We start from the raw sequence: 21407 nt of genomic DNA, 5'->3' as shown, positions 1-21407 counted from the left end.
TGGACAGAGAACAATGTCTTAAGCAACTACAAAAATATACTAACCTTAAAATAAAAGACTGATACTTCTTAGTCATTATGAAGTTCTTTTTAGCAAAGAACATCATAAAGAGAGGGAAAATATTTGGAAATAAATAGCTAACTAAAAACAGGATTTATAAAGATCTACAAATCAATGAGGAAAAAGACTGCCAACACAACAGAAAAATGGGCAAAATAATTGAAAAGATACTTGGCAAGAAAGAAAGCCAACAAACTTAGAAAAAGGTGCTCAATTGTTACGAAAATGCTGAGTTACGAAAATGCTGAGTAAAATGTCAATGACATACAGCTGCAAATTTCACCAGGATGGCAATCTGTTTAACACCAGTGTTGAGCAAAGTGTGGAAACACAGGCTATCTCTACTGCTAAGGCAAAACTCTGTTATTCTCTAATAAAATTTAAGATGTGAACACCTATGACCAAGCAATTCCATTCCTAGGTATATACCCTAGTTGCACTAGGAAATACATACAATAATGTTCATTGAAGGACTATGATTGCCCCAAACTAAAACATCCCAACTGTCCAGTCAATAGAATTGTGGCATATTAATGCAAAGGTAAATTCAATAACCATATTAAACTGTGGCTATAAGCAACATGGATAATTCCCATGTTGAATGAAAGCAGCAGCTACAAAAAATATATAGTCTGATTCCATTTATATAAAGCACAAAAAACCACCAAAAATAAACTTCTTGTTTAAGTGCATGATAGGTGGCTAACAATATAAGAAAAAACAAACATAGATTTATCACATAACTCATGATAGTGGTAATTGCCGGAGGGTATGCATAGGGAAGCTGGTTGTGACTGAGAAGGGACTATAAGGGACATTTTTGGGCTGCTGTTAAATATGATTGATAGCTTATTACACAAGCACTCACTTTATATTTTTTAAATGTTTATTTCTGAGAGTGCATGTGTGTGCCAGAGTGGGGGAGGGGCAGAGAGAGAGGGAGACAGAATCTGAAGCAGGCTTTGTGCTTTCAGCACACAGGATTGAGGGCTTGAGATAAACCATGAGATTATGCCTTGAGCTGAAGTCAGACACTTAACTGACTGAGGCACCCATGTGCCCCAAGCACTTATTTTAAAATTAATCCTTCAAGTGTGTATTTATACTCTATGTATTCTTTGTATATATATTTGAATATGTATTTCTCAACTTAAAAAACATAGCTAAGAAATGCCAAGAGGTAAATGAACACTGAACATTACCTATTGAATACTTACTCTGATCCCCAAGATTTCAACTTCGTGATTTGTTTTGAATTTGTTAAAAGTAAAATAGTTAAATCCATACCTAGAAGCTGTATACAAACTATTTACTTATAATCACAATGAAGTTTTATAATTTTAATGTTTCTTCCATCATTGAATTATTAGAGATTTTTCCTTAAGTTCTCAAGAGAACAATTTTCTTTTTCATTTTTACTATAATACTTAAGTCTAAACATTGCTGACCTTTTTGTGCCTCATCACTGGTACCACCAGAAGTATAATAGTCAAAACATAAAAACAAAGATATACATCTATTTCCAAATTCTAGCTTTGGGACGATTCAGAGGAACTTACTGAGTACCACAACTGTTTTGAACTTTAAGAAGGACTATACTTTAGATATCCACAACCAACAGTGTGAGATTTAACCAGATCTTCTAGGTTTTACATGGTCATCATTTCCCCCCAATTGTTTAAACAGAATTTCCAAAAACCAGAAGCACTTTGAAATAATGTTCCTCTACACCCAGTGACTGTTCTACCTCCAATGATTGCAAAAACTTGAAAATTAGAAAACACCAAAGTAACATGACTCACAAAACTGAAATCTCTGAAGTCAACCATGGACAAGATTTACAAAGATACTGTCAAATTTCTTACTTTATTTTTAATAAGTAAAAAATCACTGTGGTATCATACAAAATCAAGTAATTTTTGCACCTGATATTTTAATCACCAAAAGTGATCTCATGGTACAGAGATGAAACAGATAATGAAAAAAACCTGTCATTAACTTCACCCTGGCTTTCCAGCTTAGAACTAAATAGAAACTAATGGCAATAACCATTACCTACAAGGGGAAAAATGATATTTCAGGTTTAATAATAAAATGAACTTAATCTTTGTTGGTTTTGTTCATATCTATTAAAGCACTGATAATAAAATTAAGAGTTGATAGTATGGTTCTAAATTTACTTCTGAAGAGATGTGGAGATTTAGATAAAATATAAGCAAGGTATTAGATCATGGTTGAGAACTGCTGAATGACTATTTGAAAACATCAGTTATTACTTATCATACAAAGGAAATTTAAAGTGGGAAAGAGGCTTTTTATAGAAAAGTCCCTTTATTATTGCTAGTCTCTAGAATTCCAAACCATAGAGCTTCGATGTTCCTGAATTCAACTTTAAGAAATTAATTTTAAACATTACACTTGAACAAAAATTACTTTTTTCAAAGGTATCCATTTCGTTTAAATTCAACCTGTCCACTTACCCTTGCCTCCAATACAGAGAATACTTTTATTCATACTAACTCACCCTCTACTCTCAAATGTATTTTCCCCACTGGATGATACTTTTACAAGCATGAAACAATACAGGTGGTTGACAAAGTAATTTCAACTCTTTATAAATGAAATAAAAGGAAAGTTAGAGTATAAAAAGATACCAAATAGGAAGTAATACTGATGTGAAGCTAGTCTTTATCAAAGAACTTATCGATAGTCTGAACAGGAGATCAGAAGAAAAGCAGAGAGAGGGAAATGACTTCCTGTGGTTATAAAATGCCAACTGCTTTAGAATGCACGACAGCTTTAGAAATAAAAGAAACACTTGTTACTTTTACCAAGGTTTACAGTGTTGAGTACAGTTTATGTCCTTTTAATGAAAGAATTTATAATAATTATATGTAATATCTCCTTTCAGAAAACAGATTCTATCAATAAAGACCTAAAAAAATAAATTTTTATTTTTGTCAACGCCCTTTCTGGGAATGTAGAATAAAATATGTTTCCCTTTAAAATAAAGTATTATTTTTATTTTTTCCTGTCCATTAGGTTGTTGGAAGAAAAAAAAAATCAAGACTCAACTAGTAATGATTTTTTTAATTTCTAGTTTTCATCTACTTCTAAGGACACTCCCTTTACAAAATGTTTTAGTCTTCTATACTAGGACAGTCAGGTTTAGAGTTCCAAATAAACAAAACAGCCACATTAGAAGGCATACTGAAGAATCAAATTATTAGCTGCATTTATCTGTTCACATTTAAATTCAAGTTAACATGTGTCATCCGACCTACTGCTCATGGGTTACAACACTGATGTCATCAGCAACAATCCTGATTTTTGGGAGACAGTGTCATTAACAAACTCTAGTTAAATTAGCAGAGGTATAACAGGATAGTAAACTGTAACCGTACAACTTAAAATGTCTACTCTTTATCCACTACTATCATCTCTCTTCTTCCCACTGGTGTTAAACTCAAAGCCTAATTATGAGTGACACAGGGTGCCAAACACTATTTGTATGGAAAATCTGGGCCTCAAATAGTGCACAAAAAGACATTCATAAGATAAGATTAAACTTTTTGGATAGTTGCATTTGTTACTTTCAATTTCTTGATCTTTTCTCTCTTCTGGTGATGGATACATATTTTCTTTTCTTCTTTTCATCCAGAGGTTAATACATAAATGTTTTGTAAGCATTATAAAATGTCAGTCCAGTTCAAAATTGCTTGTGATCATGTCCACATATGAAGCACTAGACAAGTATGTATTATATTCCAAAATGCTTTACAATTCTTCACTGTAGTTTTCTACTGATGTTTCCCTTAAATTAAGGCTTCATCAAAGAGAAATCCATAATACTGAGTTATCTTTTCATTCCTGAATTAAGTGCAATCTTTTCAAAATCAAGTAGTCCTGGAGTAAATTTTAGAGAACTTCTGTTAATCAGTGTCATGACTAAAGTAATATCTCACTGGAGGTCCAGGCAAATCTTCATCTCCATCAGAGTCTGGAGCAAACGACACAGTAAGATCTACGTATTTCTTTTCAGTAGAAGGTTTCACAAGTTTATGCATTCTAAGAAAAATAATCAAGGAAAAATGATTTTAGTAAATTCTATAAAATGAAAAGAGTGATTTGCTGTTTAATGTCTAGACTTCACATTTATTTTTAAATCTAATAATTCACCTGCTTTCACATATTATAATTTTTCTTCACTAAACTCAAGATATTCATCTACCTAACAGTGAATCAATCTGGAACACTGCTAGTACTGTAAAGAATACAGACCATTTGTTACAAGACAAAAAATCAAAACAAAACCCACCTCCCAAACAAAACCAAAATGTAAGCAATGATTTTAAAAATGAATTATCCTCATACTCCCTATAAAGTGGGGAGGCATCATAAATTCTTCTCAAGAATTTCTATGTGAAGAGTAATAAGCAAGTTATATTTAAAGCTTCAAATGCAAGCTAATCACAGTGAAAGACATCCTGAAGTTTTACCTTTGTCTTATATCCCATGTTTATCCTATTCACTAAAAAAACACTTTATTATTGCTATTGTCACTGATCCTGTCTTAAGTCATCATCTATACATCCTTAGATTACTGAATTAGCTTTCAGCCAGCTGTCTCCTACCTCCAATCCCCTCTCCTGCTAGAATCCTCTTAAAATGTAAATTTGATTTTACGTTCTTGCTTAATATTATATATCTTATACCATGTACCTATCTCATGCTAAATTCTGAACTATGTAATTTTTTTAATTCTCAATAATAGTTCTTTCCATTTTACAAAGGTATTTTGTAGAATTTATAAGTTCTTATTCATTTATTCTTACATCTCACCCTTAAATCAATCTAAAATACTGATTTCCCAAATAGATCATGCATACTTTTTATTAGCTGCATGCTTTTGCATAAGCTATTGCTTTTGCCTGATATCCTTTTTCAAAGGTAGCTCAAAAGAAATCTACCCTAAGTAGTGCCTACAGTATTCTGTAAAAATCTTTATTATACTAATTATTCAATTACATTTTAGTGATTAACATGTCACTTTCTCACAGTAGACTGTAAATTCCCTGAGGGCATAGGCTATTTAATAAAGGTATTTAATGACAAAATATTAACAGGAGTAATATTTATGGACTATTTCTTGGTCACTATTACATTGCTAGTCTTTACTATTATGTTAATGCTTAATAGCTATGTGCACAATCATTCCTATTTATGGATCGAGAACTAAGTTTCAAAAAAGTTCAGTAAGCTACTCGATGTGATAAAACAAATAAGTAGCTGGGGATGGATGTGAACCCAGATCTTTCCAAAACCAAGCTTGGCTGGCCACTTAATAGGTACTAGTAATTATCTGCTACATGAAAAAGGTACTTTAATGAAAAAGAACATTCACAAAGTTCATCATGCTGAAGATACGAAATCCTGGTCAACTCTATAAAGCACTTATTGTGAATTATTTGCAGCAAATTCTAAATTCCACACATTCTGCTCTCATCTAGGTAGCATACAGTAAATTCTACTATTAACGTATCCAAGAGATACTCAGGGATCCTAATGACAAAATAATGTAAGGCAAATCAACACTTTCTCTATGTAACAGTGAATTTGTTTAAGTTACAGATCATTAAGCCTGGATTATAACTAAGAAGTGATAATCTCATAAATTGGTAATTATAGTTAAAACCTGCATATAGGTTAAAGCACCTATCATGCAGATTAATTTATTCATAGGACAAATATTTTCATGCTAATTTTTATTAAAAAACTAAAAACTTTTAATTGAGGTATAATTCACATAACATTATGTTAGTTCCAGGTGTACAACCTAATGATTTGGTATTTGAATATATTGCAAAATAAATGACAAATATTTATTGCTGCCAGGCACTGGTGTAGGCAGGCCCTTGAGATACACCATCACTAGATCAATTATAGAGTCCTGCTTCTGTGAAGGTGGCATTCTGTGGGGAGCACAGAGAAGCTTAAACATATGTAAGCTGGACTATTCAAAAAAAAGTTGCAGGCTAGCATAACTGGAATACTGGGCACAAGTGAGACAAGTAAGAATGAAACTTAAGAGAGGTAATTGAGAAGCAGGGACTCGCAGACCACTGTTGAGACTAGCCTTTTTTGTTCCCTCTGTTCCTTTAGGTCTCTGCTCAAATGCCACCATTATCAGGTGAGAATGTGACAGGCAGAAGGAATACCTAAACTACTCAATATACCACAGCAACTTAACACTCCTTACTCTGCATTATTTTCTCCACAGTACTTACCACCATCTGATACACTTGCAAGAGGTTTGCATACTTCATTATGCAAACCCAATTAGGGTGTGGACTTTACTTTGCTCACTGCTGTATCCCTAGCGCCCACAAAGTACCTGGCACATAGCAGGCACTCTTCAAAAACTGTGTTGAATGAATGAATGAAAGTAACAATTCGGCAGTTTTGTTTTATACTTCAGTCTCATAAGCCTGGTCATTATGTGTTTCTACTTTTATGTGGTGTATTAACCAAATCAGGTTTCCAGGTTTAATAACTTACAAACTGAATCTGAACTATAATAAATTCATAAGGGTATTATAATCCTATGAATCTCTCTTGAGAGGTAGCCTGTTGAGTTTTGCACATTTACTGTATTACTGCCATTACACAGGAGTAAATCACATACTTTTATCTCAATTTTGATAATCTCTTTATTTGATTTTCCAGTGTGCATCCACCTTATGTTTTAATTGTTGTGAATCTTCTGGTATAATGGTCACTACTTACGTTAACTTCAACCTTTTTGCATGACCAGGCATTATAGGAACATAAAGCATTTTGACTCCCTGCACCACCATTGTTGGTTCAATTCCATACTTCTCCTAAATGTGAAAACCCAAAAGAGAAACAATCAAAGCTATGTCCAAATATAAAATGCTGGGTGACAATGTTTATAATCAGTAAAAGAACAGAAAACAAACTTCTGCCAAATATTATTTATGAAAACCTCTAACTCATGAACTAAGTAAGTGTCTCACTTTGACTGCATTTATGAAATCCAAGAGGGTGAAGTCTTCTTTTCCATGTACAGTCCATCTGTCCCAAATTGTAAATGATATTCCATTTCTGTTGTAGAAAAATATTCAAAACAAAAATCTTAATTTTTATCCCTTTAGTAATCTTCAAAAAAACCCCCAGAAGTCCATTATTTGTGATCTAGCTACATAATGATATGGAGGAAAAAGAAAAATACAACTTATCTCCCTATCACACAAGGTAACCACTTTTTTTTTAAGTTTATTTATCTTGGGGGGCGGGGAGGAAGCACAGAGAGAGAGAGGGAAAGAGAGAGAATCCCAAGCAGGCTCCGCTCTGTCAGTGCAGAGCCTGACGAGGGGCTTGAACTCATGAACTGCCAGATCATGACTTGAGCCAAAATCAAGAGTCATATGCTTAGCCATCTGAGTCACCCAGATGCCCCTAAGGTAAACACTTTCATCAGTAACTTGTTGATCCTTCCAGTGTCTCATAATAAATAGGTGTGTCTTAGTGAGACAGTTCTCTCTCTCTAAATAGCTGTATGGGTTTCCTGCGTGGATGTTCAGTCCCCTATTACTGAATAGTTGGCTATGATAAATAATGCCAGAATGATTATCTCTAAATGTATTATTTGAGATGAGTGCAAATATATCTGTAAATATGACATACAGCACTAAATGTCCCTTATTATGGATTACACTATATTATATTCTCATCAGTAATAACATAAGGAAAGGGCTTTCACATTCTTGCCAAGATAGATGCTTTCAAATTTTTGGTTGCTGTTAATCTGAAAGTGGAGGTTCAGGAGAATTGTTCTGCTCTGTCACACAGTTTTGGGAACTAGATACTAAATCTCATGATACATTACTCTGACACCCTAGTGGCTTCTAACTCATCTGAATTAGAAAACATAGATGAAACCACAAGAAAGTACAATGCTAGATAATATGGCAGGTTAAATTCTGTGAGAGTTCTATGGCTAGTTTAGTCAGAGATGCTTTGTATAAAGCAAAAGAATAAAACTGGACCACTATCTTATATCATACAAAAATGAACTCAAGAGGTGACTGGCTGGCTCAGTATGATAGAGGATGTGACACTTGATCTCAGGATTGTAAGTTTGAGCCCCATTAACTCAAAATGGATTAAAGACCTGAATGTAAGACCTGCAACCATATAACTTGAAAAAAACATAGGCAGTAAGCTTATCAGTCTTGGTGATAATTTTTTAGAGTTGATACCAAAAGCAAAAGCAGAGAAATCTAAAAATCTTCTGCACAACAAAGAAAACCATCAACAAAATGAAAAGGTAATCTACTGAATGGAAATAAATATTTGCAAATCATGTATCTGACAAAGGCTGAATATCCAAAAGACATAAAGAACTTATATAATTCAATAGCAAAAAAACAAACAATCTTATAAAAGAACAGGTAGATGATTTGAACAGACGCTTTCCCAAAGAAGACACACGGATGACCAACAGGTACATGAAAATGTGCTCAACATCACTAAATATCAGGGTACTGCAAATCAAAAAACCCATAATGAGGTATTATTTCACACCTGCTAGAAAGGCTAGTATCAAAAAGTTAAGTAATAACAAGTATTTGTGAGGATGTGGAGAAAAGGGAACCCTTGTGCCTTGCTGGTGGGAATGCAAACCTGTGCAGCCACTCTGGAGAACAGTATGAAGGTTCTTCAAAATATTAAAAATGGAACTACCATATGATCTAGTAATTCAAACTTCTGGGTTTTTATCCAAAGAAAATAAAAACAATAACTCCAAAACCTACCAGCCCCTCTATGTTCACTGAAATAATATTCACAGTAAGCTAAGATACAGAAACAACCTAAATATCCATCAATGGGTGACTGGATAAAGAAAATGTGACACAAACATAGGTATAGAATTCAGCCATTAAAAGAAAAAGTGTCATTTGCAACAATATGGATAGACCTCAAGGGCCTTATGCTAAGTCAGTCAAGACAGAGAAAGACAAATACCTGTATGATCTTATCTGTGGAACCTTAAAAAAACAAACAAAACCAAACTGAGCTCATAGATACAGACAACAGATTGGTAGTTGCCAGAGGTGGGGGTGGGAGATGAGCAAAATGGGCAAAGGGAGTCCAAAGGTACAAGCTTCCAGCTTTAAGATGAAATAGTCATGGGTACATAATGTACAGCATGGTGATTATACTTTATACTGTCTAGCTGAAAGTTGCTAAGAGTAGATCTTAAAAGATTGTATCACAAGGAAAACAAATTTGCTAAATACATATGGTGATGATATTGAATAAACTTGTGATTTCTTTTTATTATTTTTTATTTTAGAAAAAGAAAGCATGTGAGTGAGGGTTGGGGGGAGAGGAGGGAGGGGAGTAGAGAGAGAGGAGGAGAGGAGGAGAGGAGAGAGAGAGGGAGGGAGGGAGGGAGGGAGGGAGAGAGAGAGAGACAGAGAGAGAGAGAGAGAGACAGAGAGAGACAGAATCTTAAGGAGGCTCTACACTCAGTGAGAGCCCAAGGTGGAGCTCCATCCACGACCCTGGGATCACGAACTGAGCTAAAATCAAGAGTCAGACACTCAACTCACTGAGCCACCCAGGTACCCCTGTGATCATTTCTTAATACAGGTGTCAAATCATTGTGTTGCACACTTGGAACTAATCTAATGCAGGTCAATTTATGTCTCAACTGAAAAAAAAGAAATGCTTGATAAAAGATGAGATTTTGGCCTTTTTAAAAAAAAAAAAAAAAAAGAGAGAGACAGAGAGCATGAATGGGAGAGGGTCCGCAGAGGACGAGGGAGAGAGAATCTTAAGCAGGCTCCACCCAGGGCTTGATCTTACAACATGGCCTGAGCCAAAATCAAGAGGTGGACACTTAACTGACTGAGACACCCAGGCTCAGTCTTGATCTAGTCTTGAAGTGATAGCAAGGATTTAGATATATAGAAAAATAGAGGTAAAACTATGATTTTTTCCCTTTAGAAGGTAAAAATTTTATTTCATTCTCATTATGCAAGAGAAATAGACCTTCAAGCATACCTGATTTCAGTTCTTCTTACTTCAGATGTCTCTGTAAACACTATAATTGGAATGGCTAAGTTAAGGAAACAATTTTTGTAAGCTTCAAAAGGATAGTCGCCAGCTACTTTGATCATCTCCAATGCAACCTAGATAAAAGAAGGTGATCTGATTATATAAGGAGCCTCAAACTTCATGACTTCAAATGCATCTATTTAATTTCCAAAAATTCTTCTCAAGCATTTTTCTGTAAAGAATAGAAGCATTTACTGCACTGAAATAACAAACTTCTTATAAATCTGTCTACTTTCAGTATATCTTATACTTTCAAAATTTCACCTCTTCTATAGATGGTGAACAAAATTATTAAAAAGTCATTTGATTGTACAATCTTCCTATTTTGGAAGACATCAGAACTCAAGAAATACAATAGTCTAACATCATTTAATCAAGGGGCAGATAATCACGTAGCTTCTAAATATAACACCGTGGTACAGCATAACAACTGGGGCACCCTAAAGATTCTGAATTAAGGAAAGATTAAATTTTAAGAAATCTGAATCACTAACAGGAGTTGCATTTTTTAAGGCAAAGAACTAAATTTCAATATAATCAAAGGGCAACCATTAAAGCAGTTCATTTTATTCAAGAAAAACAGAGTACCTGCTTCATATGGAGGTTACAGGAATGACTAAAAGGATTATTGTATGTAAGAAAAATTATACTGTCTTGACAAAATTAAAAAAAATTTTTTTTATGTTATTTTTGAGACAGAGACAGAGCACAAGCAGAGGAGGGACAGAGAGAGAGAGGGAGGGAGGGAGACACAGAATCCAAAGCAGGCTCCTGGATCCACACTGTCAGCACAGAGCCTAATACAGGGCTCCAACTCACGAACTGTGAGATCATGAGCTAAGCTGAAGTTGGATGCTTAACTAACTGAGCCAGCTGGGTACCTGGACAAAGGTTAATTTTTATGTTAAAATGTTTGTATATATGTTAAGTTTCAAAATGTGGTCTAATGTATATTTAAAAATATCTTAAAATTTAAAATTATAAAATCAATATGTATCCCCTCCTTCTCTACAATCTGAGTGACTGGCTAGGGTGGTATAATGGGGAAGACAGGCTAAGAGGCAATGAAAAAAAGCATTTCCATTCAAAGAGGGATAAACTCACCAGGCCAGAAACTGCAGCAGTGGATGTTGCTATAGCAGGTATAATTTTACCAGCTATGCGCTTTGTTTTGAAACGGTCAGCTGGTTCAATGTTATACATTTTGGCACGAAGATTTGATGCGGCTGTGATAAAATCTATGTGTCCATTGCGATCATCATCTTTCTCAAATGAAAGCACCGCCATCTGAAGGTCACCTGATCATAACCACCAGAAAAATAAAAGTTTTGTAGTAACTTGTAAGGGCATTTATTATTTACTTATTTATTTTGAGAGCGAGCAAGCGAGCATGAGTACCGGAGGGGCAGAGAGAGAGGGAGGGAAAGAATTAAAGCAGGCTCCGTGCTGTGAGTGTGGACCAATCCCATGAACCGTGAGATCATGACCAGAGTCAAAACCAAAGTTGGATGCTAAACCGACTAAGCTATCCATATATCCCTTGTAAAGGTTTTATTAAGTAAAAGGCAAGTGGATTCACTACTCTTAAATATTCCTTTTTTATATTTTTAAATGACAGAAAACCACAAGAAAAATCTAGGAAATTAAAGTTATTGAAGGATATGAAAATGATGAGTTTGATATCACTAAATCAGAGAAGTTTCTATATTAAAAAAACCTTTCTAAGAAAGAGAAAATAAGAAAGCCACGTACCACATCTGCTGTTGTTTATGAATAAAATAACTAACATTGGGTATTGTTTAAAAATTGATCCCACAAATACTACTTTGAAACATTTTGCCTCTGATAACTAAGAACAGGGGTTAGTTAGGGGCTCCAGGGTGGCTCAGTTGGTTAAGCATCTGACTCTCGGTTTCAGCTCCAGTCATGATCTCAGTTTTGTGAGTTTGAGCCCCATGACGGGCTCTGCACTGGCAGCAGAGAGGCTCCTGGGGCTTCTCTCCCCCACCCTCTCTCTGCCCCTCCCCTGCTCACACTATCTTGGTCTCTCTCAAAATAAATAAACAAACCTAAAAAAAAAAAAAAGGACAGGGTTAATCCAATACAAATATGTATCTGAAATATTTCTAGATTAGTGGTTCTCAAAAATCATTTTATAGATAGGTATAGTTTGATACACTATGAAGTAATAAAGAAATGGAAATTTTTTCCTAGAATCTTAATTACCAAATTAACATATCTATATTTTATTTGTAAGATAAATAGGTGGCTAGCATAGGTTTTTTTCTCTGATTTTTAATATCTATGCACAAAAATCCTGAAAAGTCTGGAAACTACGGATTTATGTAAAATAAAAGATGGTGAGCAGGTCTAAAATACATGAGCAAATGACTCTGTTTTTAAGGAATAAAAATTTGGTTTTCCTTCTGTTTAAAACTATTTAGCAAGGATGTATTCAGGTCAGGTTGTACTCCTTGTGTGTAACCACGAAGACTAAAGAGCAAAGAAGAAATCGGTCGATAGCTTTTTATCCTAGTGACTTAACTGGGTTTAAGTGTTAGTCAAAAAGCTACTCCATGCTCACCATGTGGAGCCTGCTTGTGATTCTCTCTCCCTCTTTCTCTGCTCTTCTCTCACTTGTGCACACACACTCTCTCTCAAAAATAAACCAACATTAAAAAAAGAAAAGAATTACACAGTACAACCTCAAAGACTAAAACAATCAGAACAACGAAAATAAAACAGACTTAAATTTTGCCAATTGAGGGTATGACAATGGTGAAAAACAATGAATTTAGTTACAGTTAAAGATGAACAGTGACTTTCATATGATCATCCAATCAACTAATGTCATTAATATTGTAGCTATTTTTTAGTCCTATAAGCTTCTGGGTGTTGAGTTTAATGAAAATAAAAATTCCCTTTGGTTCAAACCATTTTTATAAAGATTTCCCCTTACTTGTGGTGGCTTTATTAGATGAAATAGCCTTCTCTAGCTGGAAAATAGCATTCCTCTCATCTTCATTGCTAATAGGAACATGCTCTGGTTTCCGTGCAGTCTCATCTGTTTGAACAACCTTTAGATACATGGACATACATTATCATTAATGTTATCATATCCTATATCTAAGTTTGATTACCAGATCTGTTTAGCTAAATAAGTCACACAGAGAAGATATTCCCTTGGGGCACCTGGGTGGCTCAGTCAGTTAAGCGTGTGACTTCAGCTCAAGTCATGATCTCACAGTTCGTTGGTTCGAGCCCCACATTAGGCTCTGTGCTGACAGCTAGCTCAGAGCCTGGAGCCTGTCTTTGGAGTCTGTATCTCCCTCTCTCTGACCCTCCCCTGCTCGTGCTGTTTCTATCTCTCAAAAATAAATTAAAAACATTAAAAAAAATAAAAAAAAAGATATTCCCTCAATATAGTTTAGTCACATTATTAATTATTATGGTCCAATGTATTTTATACCTTCCATTAGTAGTATTATGTTATTTACGTGTTTTTTTCTATTATCTATCTCCTCACACGACATGTAAACTCTTAGAACAGGGATCTTTATCTCATTCACAGAGAGAACTTCAAAATATCTAATACAAATTTGCTTGTGCTAAAATATTTACTGAATAGCTTATTATAAGACCTGAGCTCATCAGGATCCCTTTTAAAATTTCATAGTAAAATAAAGTTAATATTAATCAACAGTCTGTGATTCTGACAAATCTAACTGAAACCAAATTGCATAGCTCTAACTAGTCTGGAGCTGTTTTCTGTAAAGAAATCCATAAAATATATAAAATGAGCTTCCTCTAAATATTTATTGGTTGCTGACAAGGAAGTTCTTTCCTAAAGAATATGTCTTCCTTTATATAGATGCATGCTCAGAGCAGCGCTTTCAAGTAATTTATCTTTAAGAAATTACTTATTGGACAGTCCACAAAGGGCAGTAAAGTTAGTATTTTTAAACCAAAAAATCATCTACATCATCACTAATTTAAAATACTATTTGTATTTTATACATTTAACTTGTGTTTTTTCAGATTAAATATTATTATAAGTATTTAAGAAATATTAAGGCGTTAAGGAGGCAGAAACTTTTATTTGCCAGAGTGTCCAGTTGATATTTTTGGCATCTGCTAACTAGAAGTGCCAGACTCTGGAGTTTTAGTGTGAGTTGCTTCAAGAAGTTGTGAAAAGCTCATTAATTCATATTAAAACTGAAACTGTAGCTAAACTGCTCAGGACAATTTATTACACCAAAACTCTGATATAGAAAGAAGTAACTGAAGTTGCTAAGCATTGAAGAGCTATGAAGACCAGAAAAATTACTGACACAGAGTTCTTCTGGCTTCTGTCTAGCAGTTCTGTCCATTAGGAATAAGGGCTAGGAATCTTTTTCTTTAAAAAACATTTTTTAAAATTTGAATATAGGTGACACAATGTTACATTGCTTTCCAGTGTACAACACAGTGATTCAACTTCTCCGTAAGTTAGTGCTGCTACCATCTGTCACCATACAACGCTATTACAGTATTGTGGACTATTTTCCCTATGCTGTACCTTTTATTCCCTTGACTTATTCATTCCATAACCAGAAACTTTTTTTATATAGGAATTCTGTTTACCTCTCTGTTCTTTTATTCTTGATAAACTACAAGTCATGAACATTTCATTCAGCAAACTCATTTACTGTACAAAATCAAAGAGTTCTAAGTTTTTCTTTTCTCTAAAATAAAAATGCAGACTAGAAGACTGCACACACCATTTCCTACTTGAATTTTATGGGGAGGCAATTATGATTCCATATTTTCCAATACTGCTAGAGAGTAAGGGGAATAAAGGACTGTTCTGTGGATGATTTTGAGAGTGTATACAGAAAGGCATATAATGACCATGTGAAAAATACTTAGGGAGCTAAATGTCCTTTTTTCCCAGCCACATTTAGTGTAATACATTAAGTGGATTAACATTAAGTGGATCCTCAGCACTGTTTCAACATTCTACTACATCTTCTAGTAAGTGACTTCCCATCCCACTGAACAATTATTTCACACCCCTTTTCCTCTGCTCAAACTTCCTTAAACTTCTTCTCTTTATCTGGAGCTATTAACTGTGCATCTGATTTCAACTAAGAAAATAAACACTTTTTTTTTCTTTTGCTCTAACTCCTATCCCTTTCAAATCCTGTCAGGGCTACTACAAAATATACCTTATTATATATATCTTATCGTAATTTACCTTGTTACCGGCTACTTCATTCAAACCACCATCATCTTTTGCCCATATTCTCCTAATAGCTTTTCATGCTTCCTTTCTCATGTCCCATATAATGATTCTTAACACAACAGCCAGAGTCAGCCTTTAAAATATAAGCTACATTGCCTCCTCTGTTTAAAATCCTACACTAGCTTCTTATCTCCTGATAAATCACTACGTACTTATCATAACCCTAAGGATCGCTCCTATCTCACTGTCTACCATTTTTCTTGAATATTCTCTTTCAGAAAAATCTTTCAGTTACCGTATTTCACAGAAGCTTTCCCCTTTTATCCCACAGAAAATGACACCCGTTACATCACCCTTTATTTCTTTTCCTTGTTTAATTTTTGGTTCTTAGCATGAAGCCCTATTGTAATATTACAGTATAGTCTGCCTCTAGTCCATTAGATACTATACCTTCCACAACAGCAAGAATTTTGTTTTATTTACTGTGGGATTCTCCAGGTTGAGAATGGGACTTATAAAATTTCAGTAACTATTTGCTGAGTGAATAAATTTCTAAACATACCTTGCTGGAAGGTTTGAATTCTTGAATCTTTACTTCAGAAAGAATATTCAAGAGGGCATCTGCTGATAAGTCCTGTTTTTTTAAAAAGTAATTTTATCAACAAACATTTTTCAAAATCCTGAATTCTAAAACATTTTGGAATAATAAGGTCCTTTGTCATACTAAAATATTTGAATAATTTATCATCTTAATATTTAGACCACATTCATTTGTGACATTTACCTTTATTCTATAGAAATATCATCCATAAAGGCTGGGAGTGAGGGGATATAGGGGTGGTATGTGTGAAAAAGTAGTTATTAGTCAACAAACCTGAAATCTTAGTTCTTTCCATTCATTTTTAAAAGGGTACTTAGGACTGGTTGTATCAGACTGAGTGCTCTGAGATCAGAGACTGTCTCATCATTGTTTTATAAAGTTCCCTGCACAAAGTTATACTCAATAAATGTTGACTTAATGAAATAAATGAATAAATAAATGGAATTCGTACCTTTGGAAGCAGAAAAAATATTTAAATGGTTCAAGATGAATGTAGGTGATGCAATTTGCTGGTAGGGCATCTAATTTTTACCTGGTTTTATACCACTTGCTAGAGCTTGAAGGCAATCTTACCTTTTCTGTACATGGAATGCAATAGACTGCAGCATACAGTTTGGCAGCATTCAAAAGAAAACTGAAGTGCCTTTTGAAATAAAAAATAAGGCAAAAAAGCAAAAAAGTATGAATGCACAGTTTAAAGATGTTTAATTCATCAAGAACTATAGTCTTTTGAAATGTTGAAGAAAATAATCACAGAACTTTTGTTACAGGAATATTTAAGTTAGGCAATGAAGTCCTGGTCTAGACCAAAGCATTTCAGAAGCTACAAGGCACATTAGATATTTACCCTCATAAGTAGTAATATTCAAGAGAGGAAAAGTGAAAAGCAGAAAAATTAGACTAGTGAAAGAAAATTCATTTAATTCATAAAAAAATAGCAATTTGGTTTTAAAGAGCATACCTTAGGTTCAGATTAAGCAGATGAGTTTAAAAACAAAAATAAGTTTTACAGGAGAAGCAGTCAGGATAAAGTGACTGGAAGCCTAACATAAGCACCAGATGAGAAAACTAAATGGAGTTACTTGTTGAAAGGAAGGTTAACAAGCTCAATGTTTAACATGTAACTAAAGTTTTTTAAATACTGGCTTCATATAATAGGAAAACATTTGTTGGATCTCTTCTTCTGGATAAAGTCAAAGAGCTGGCACTCTGGATCTACTTTAGAGAAGATAAAAATAATGAAGTTATTTTACCATATAAATAAATAGATTCACATATGTGTGGGGAGAAGGACTGGGGCTGGCTTTGTGGGCCAGACGAACATGCTAATTCTTAGATTAACAGGGATGCACTGATTTAACACTTAAAGACCCTGAGGTTTTCACCCTGTCATGTAAACTTATACACAGTCAAGAAATTTACAATGAAGGATGCATATAAAACTAGATATAAATACTTACAAAGGTTCATTTAAATCAAATTTTATTGGAGATGGAGGCCTCTTTGGTGACTGCCAAAACAAACCTAAAAAAGGACAAAATATTACTTTTATTGTATGTATTCAGTAATAAATTATATTAATCATCCTTCTCAATACTTGGTTACACTTACTGCCATCTTTTAATCGTGTGTCCAGAGGAAAGCAGTGAAGAAGCTGAAGAGCCTAAAGAAAAAGATTTAAAAAAATCATTACTTAATAGTCCTGAAGTGTAAAAAAAAAAAAAAATCTAAACGCATAAAAAATTACAGTGAAGTTTCCAGCCACTCTTATACTCCCTCTGTCCATTCCCCTGTCACTGCCTCCTATACCTGGAATAACTTCTATTGCTACTTTTTATCAACACTTACAGTATTTTTTATTTAATTTTTACATTGCAAACACGAAAATACATTCTTTTATTCCTTTTATTGTTTGTTTGTTTAAAGCAGGCTTCCTGCACAGTGCCAGGCCCAACTTGGGACTTAATTCATGACCCTGACATCAAGACTTGAGCAGAGATCAGGAGTCTGACGCTTAACTGACTGAGCTACCCAGGTACCTGTATTTTATCCCTTTTTACACAAAAGGTGGCATATTTTACATAGCATTCTGCTCTTTTCAAATACTAATCCTTAAAACAAAAATGAAACTGGTAAAAATATATAGTGTTTTGTATTTAGAAATAATAATATTTGAGATTTGCTTCAAAACCATCTGGTACAGTATATAGATGAAACAAGATCATCTACAAGTTGACACAAAAATTAACAAAATTTGTGGGGCACGTGGGTGGCTCAGTCGGTTAAGCGTCCGACCTTGGCTCAGGTCATGATATCAGGGTTCTTGGGTTCAAGCCTCGCACTGGGCTCTGTGCTGAAAGCTAGCTCAGAGCCTGGGGCTTGTCTTCGGATTCTATGTCTCCCTCTCTCTCTGACCCTCCCCTGCTCATGCTCTCTCTCTCTCTCTCTCAAAGATAAATAAAACATTAAAAAATTATCAAAATTTGTTAAGCGTGGGTAACAGATTCATGAATATTACATGGGGGTTCATTATACTATTTTTTCTACTTTCTACAGTTCATTTTTCCATAAAAAAGTTTTTAAAAAGTACAAAAGATAAGGACATAAAAGAGTTCTTCAGATTTTGAGATAAGAGGCCATTGATAATAATGGTAAAAACAATTTGAATAGAAGCGGGGAAAGAAGACACATTAACTGGATGAGAAAGTAGTAACATTAATTACATGACCACTTTTTAAGTAGCAGAGCAAAGAAGGAAGCGAAAAGCAAGGATAAATGTAATAAAAAAACTTCTTATAATAGATGAACTTACTTTATATTCTGATAGGTAAGAGCCTGAAGACAGGGAGAGACTCAGGAGAGAGCCCAGGACACATTCTAGCAAGCACAAGTAATAGAGAGGGTATAGGAATAACAACTAATATTTAGTGAGCAGTTCTGGGCTAGGTTCTATTCAAAATGCTTTGCATGTATTCATCCATTTGATCCTCACACTACCATTTGAATTACATACTAATCGAATGTCCCCATTTTACAAATGAGGAGACAGACACAAAACAGACATAAAATGTGATTTTGAATATGGGTGGTCAAGGCAAAATTCAAAAGAATTTTTGACTGAATGAATCTATTTTCTCAACTTCTTGCTTTATTTTGAACAATAAACTTCTTTTACGCTACTGATGAAATGTGTTCCTTACTCTCTAGAAGGAACCCATATCTGAAACCCAATATTGCACAGAGAAGGATGAGGATCAGTTATATATGTACCTGATGAAACCAATGGATGGAGTTTCAATGTATTTTTTTAATACTCAAAGAGAAATTAGTTCCGTGCCCTGCACTTGTTTTCACTTAACTTACTACTTATTTTTTAAAAAGTTCCTGAAAGAAAGAGTAGATGTTTTGGTCCAATGAAATTAATTCAGTAGCAATTAAATGAACCAAGGTCATATCTCTTCTTAATGTTTTATAATGCATACCTACCTTATGGTTAAAATATTTTTCAAACTTTAATCTTGCTAATTCTACACACTGGGACCAATTTCTAGGTCTTTTGCTAAGTAACTTAATAACTTGAAAACAGCCTTCTAAACTGTGTCCAGTTTGTATCTTCTAGAATGAGAGGGAAAAAAAAGCAAATTAAGAACATCTCCAACACACACACACACACACACACACACACACACACACACACACACACCCATTCCTGGGAAGTATTAGCCAAAATGTGAAGTACCAGCTCATGTGACTTATGATTTTAATTTTTTCACTGTGAACCCCTTGCCTGTGCCTTTTCCTTTACCATCTTTCTCTCCTTTTTTGGAGGGGGAATGGGAAAAGACAGTATATGAAATTTCAACTGGAAAATTTTTTAGCTGACAAGCTAACCTCATATCTTACTAACTCTACATTATTACTACTACATATGTACTTAAGAAATGCTTTGAGTAATATTTTACACTAAAAAGTTGGTCTGTTTAGTGTCTGAGTAAAGAAAAGAAAGAAAATACCTTTAAAGTTGCCCTCATCATAAGAGTATTAATACTACCATCTATTCATAAAATTTTCACTAGAGCTCACTTTGGGTTTTTTCCTAACACTTTAACAAGGTGTTTTATTACACAAAGCTATCCTTATGACATCTTTGTCAGGCTGAATCATATGAACTGCTGTTCTGTGGGTCAAACATGGTCAAATAATGGCAATTCCACATAGTTCATACAAACTAATACAAGAGGTCATTTGTGACTTGCTAATGGCAAGATTCCTCATGCACTTACTATGTACAATAATGATGTTATAATCTTTCTTTAGAAAGGCAAAATGAACTATTTGTAGGCAATATGCAAATAAGATTACACTGAGACAGTGTTGAGATTATATTAAAATGTATTTTTACCTGCAAGACTTCTTCTGCAGATGGATAGGTTTGCCAAAATTTGTTAAAAAATGAAGGCTTATGGGAAAAGGAACTTTCAAACTGTAAGAAAAAAAAAGAAAAAAGTTAAAAATAGGATGTATCTTCTTTTCACTTCAAAGAAGTGAATTTCTTGAAAAAAAAAAAGATCTTTATTACCTTATCTCTTGCCCACTGTATAGTGTGTTCAATAGCAGCTGGAAAGGATTTTAGAGTACAAAATGGTATTTCCTCTTCTGGGGGATCCCGCTAATTTATAAAATATGACAACAGATAGTTAAGGCAACAATTTTTATTGATTAAATTTACTTGAGTATTTTAAGAACATTAAAAATTAAAAAGTAATAATAAAATAAATCCAACATTCCCATACCTTCTTTCTTGTAGACAGAAAAAAGTGGCTTTCTTTTGACACTTAACCCATTTGTTAATAGCAACATAACAAAAAGCACGAATTCTATTATAACTTAGTATCTGTGCACATATTTGGTACTATGTCATCCTACTTACAGGCAGACTCCCACATATAATTTTTTTTCTTTAAGAATGAAGCTGACATTGAAAACTTTACAATATTCCCTACTTTGAAAAGTAATTCAAGGATCCCCAAAACGGTGCTCAGCATACCATGTGTTTCTTCATGGGGAAAAAATTTAGGATCAGGGATCATATGTCCTTGATGCTTGGTATAGTTTCTTGCAGAAAGTGTGTATTAAAAAAAGAATGAAATCTTGCTATTTGCAACAACATGGATGAAGCTACAGAATACCATGCTGAGCAAAATAAGTCAGAGAAAGACAAATACTGTATGATTTCACTCATATGTGGGATTTAAGAAACAAAACCACCAAAGGGGAGAAAGAAACAGACCCTTAACTATAGAGAACAAACTGATGGTTACAGGGTGGGGGGTGGCCAAGGGGGCTGGAATAGGTGATACAGGTGATGGGGATTAA

The 21407-nt window shown here is 34.2% G+C and overlaps 1 protein-coding gene across 1 annotated transcript in view; it reads right to left on the bottom strand.

Annotated features, from left to right (window-relative positions):
* Positions 1-1907: 1907 nt before the first annotated feature.
* UBA6 (ubiquitin like modifier activating enzyme 6) overlaps positions 1908-21407 on the bottom strand; it is a 74432-nt gene continuing 54932 nt past the window's right edge. The window contains exons 21-33 of the mRNA XM_029945248.1: positions 20611-20700; positions 20434-20514; positions 19518-19646; positions 17643-17694; positions 17492-17555; positions 16605-16674; positions 15993-16064; positions 13166-13283; positions 11311-11504; positions 10153-10280; positions 7098-7185; positions 6847-6941; positions 1908-4128 (exon numbers count right to left, since the gene is read on the bottom strand). Coding sequence (XP_029801108.1) covers positions 3993-4128; positions 6847-6941; positions 7098-7185; positions 10153-10280; positions 11311-11504; positions 13166-13283; positions 15993-16064; positions 16605-16674; positions 17492-17555; positions 17643-17694; positions 19518-19646; positions 20434-20514; positions 20611-20700 — 1317 coding nt within the window. The 3' untranslated portion in view covers positions 1908-3992. The remainder of the gene's footprint in view (positions 4129-6846; positions 6942-7097; positions 7186-10152; positions 10281-11310; positions 11505-13165; positions 13284-15992; positions 16065-16604; positions 16675-17491; positions 17556-17642; positions 17695-19517; positions 19647-20433; positions 20515-20610; positions 20701-21407) is intronic.

Source organism: Suricata suricatta, chromosome 1 (genome assembly GCF_006229205.1).
Source record: "Suricata suricatta isolate VVHF042 chromosome 1, meerkat_22Aug2017_6uvM2_HiC, whole genome shotgun sequence".
Taxonomy (NCBI): domain Eukaryota; kingdom Metazoa; phylum Chordata; class Mammalia; order Carnivora; family Herpestidae; genus Suricata; species Suricata suricatta.
This window is presented reverse-complemented; position numbering and strand designations above follow the sequence as displayed.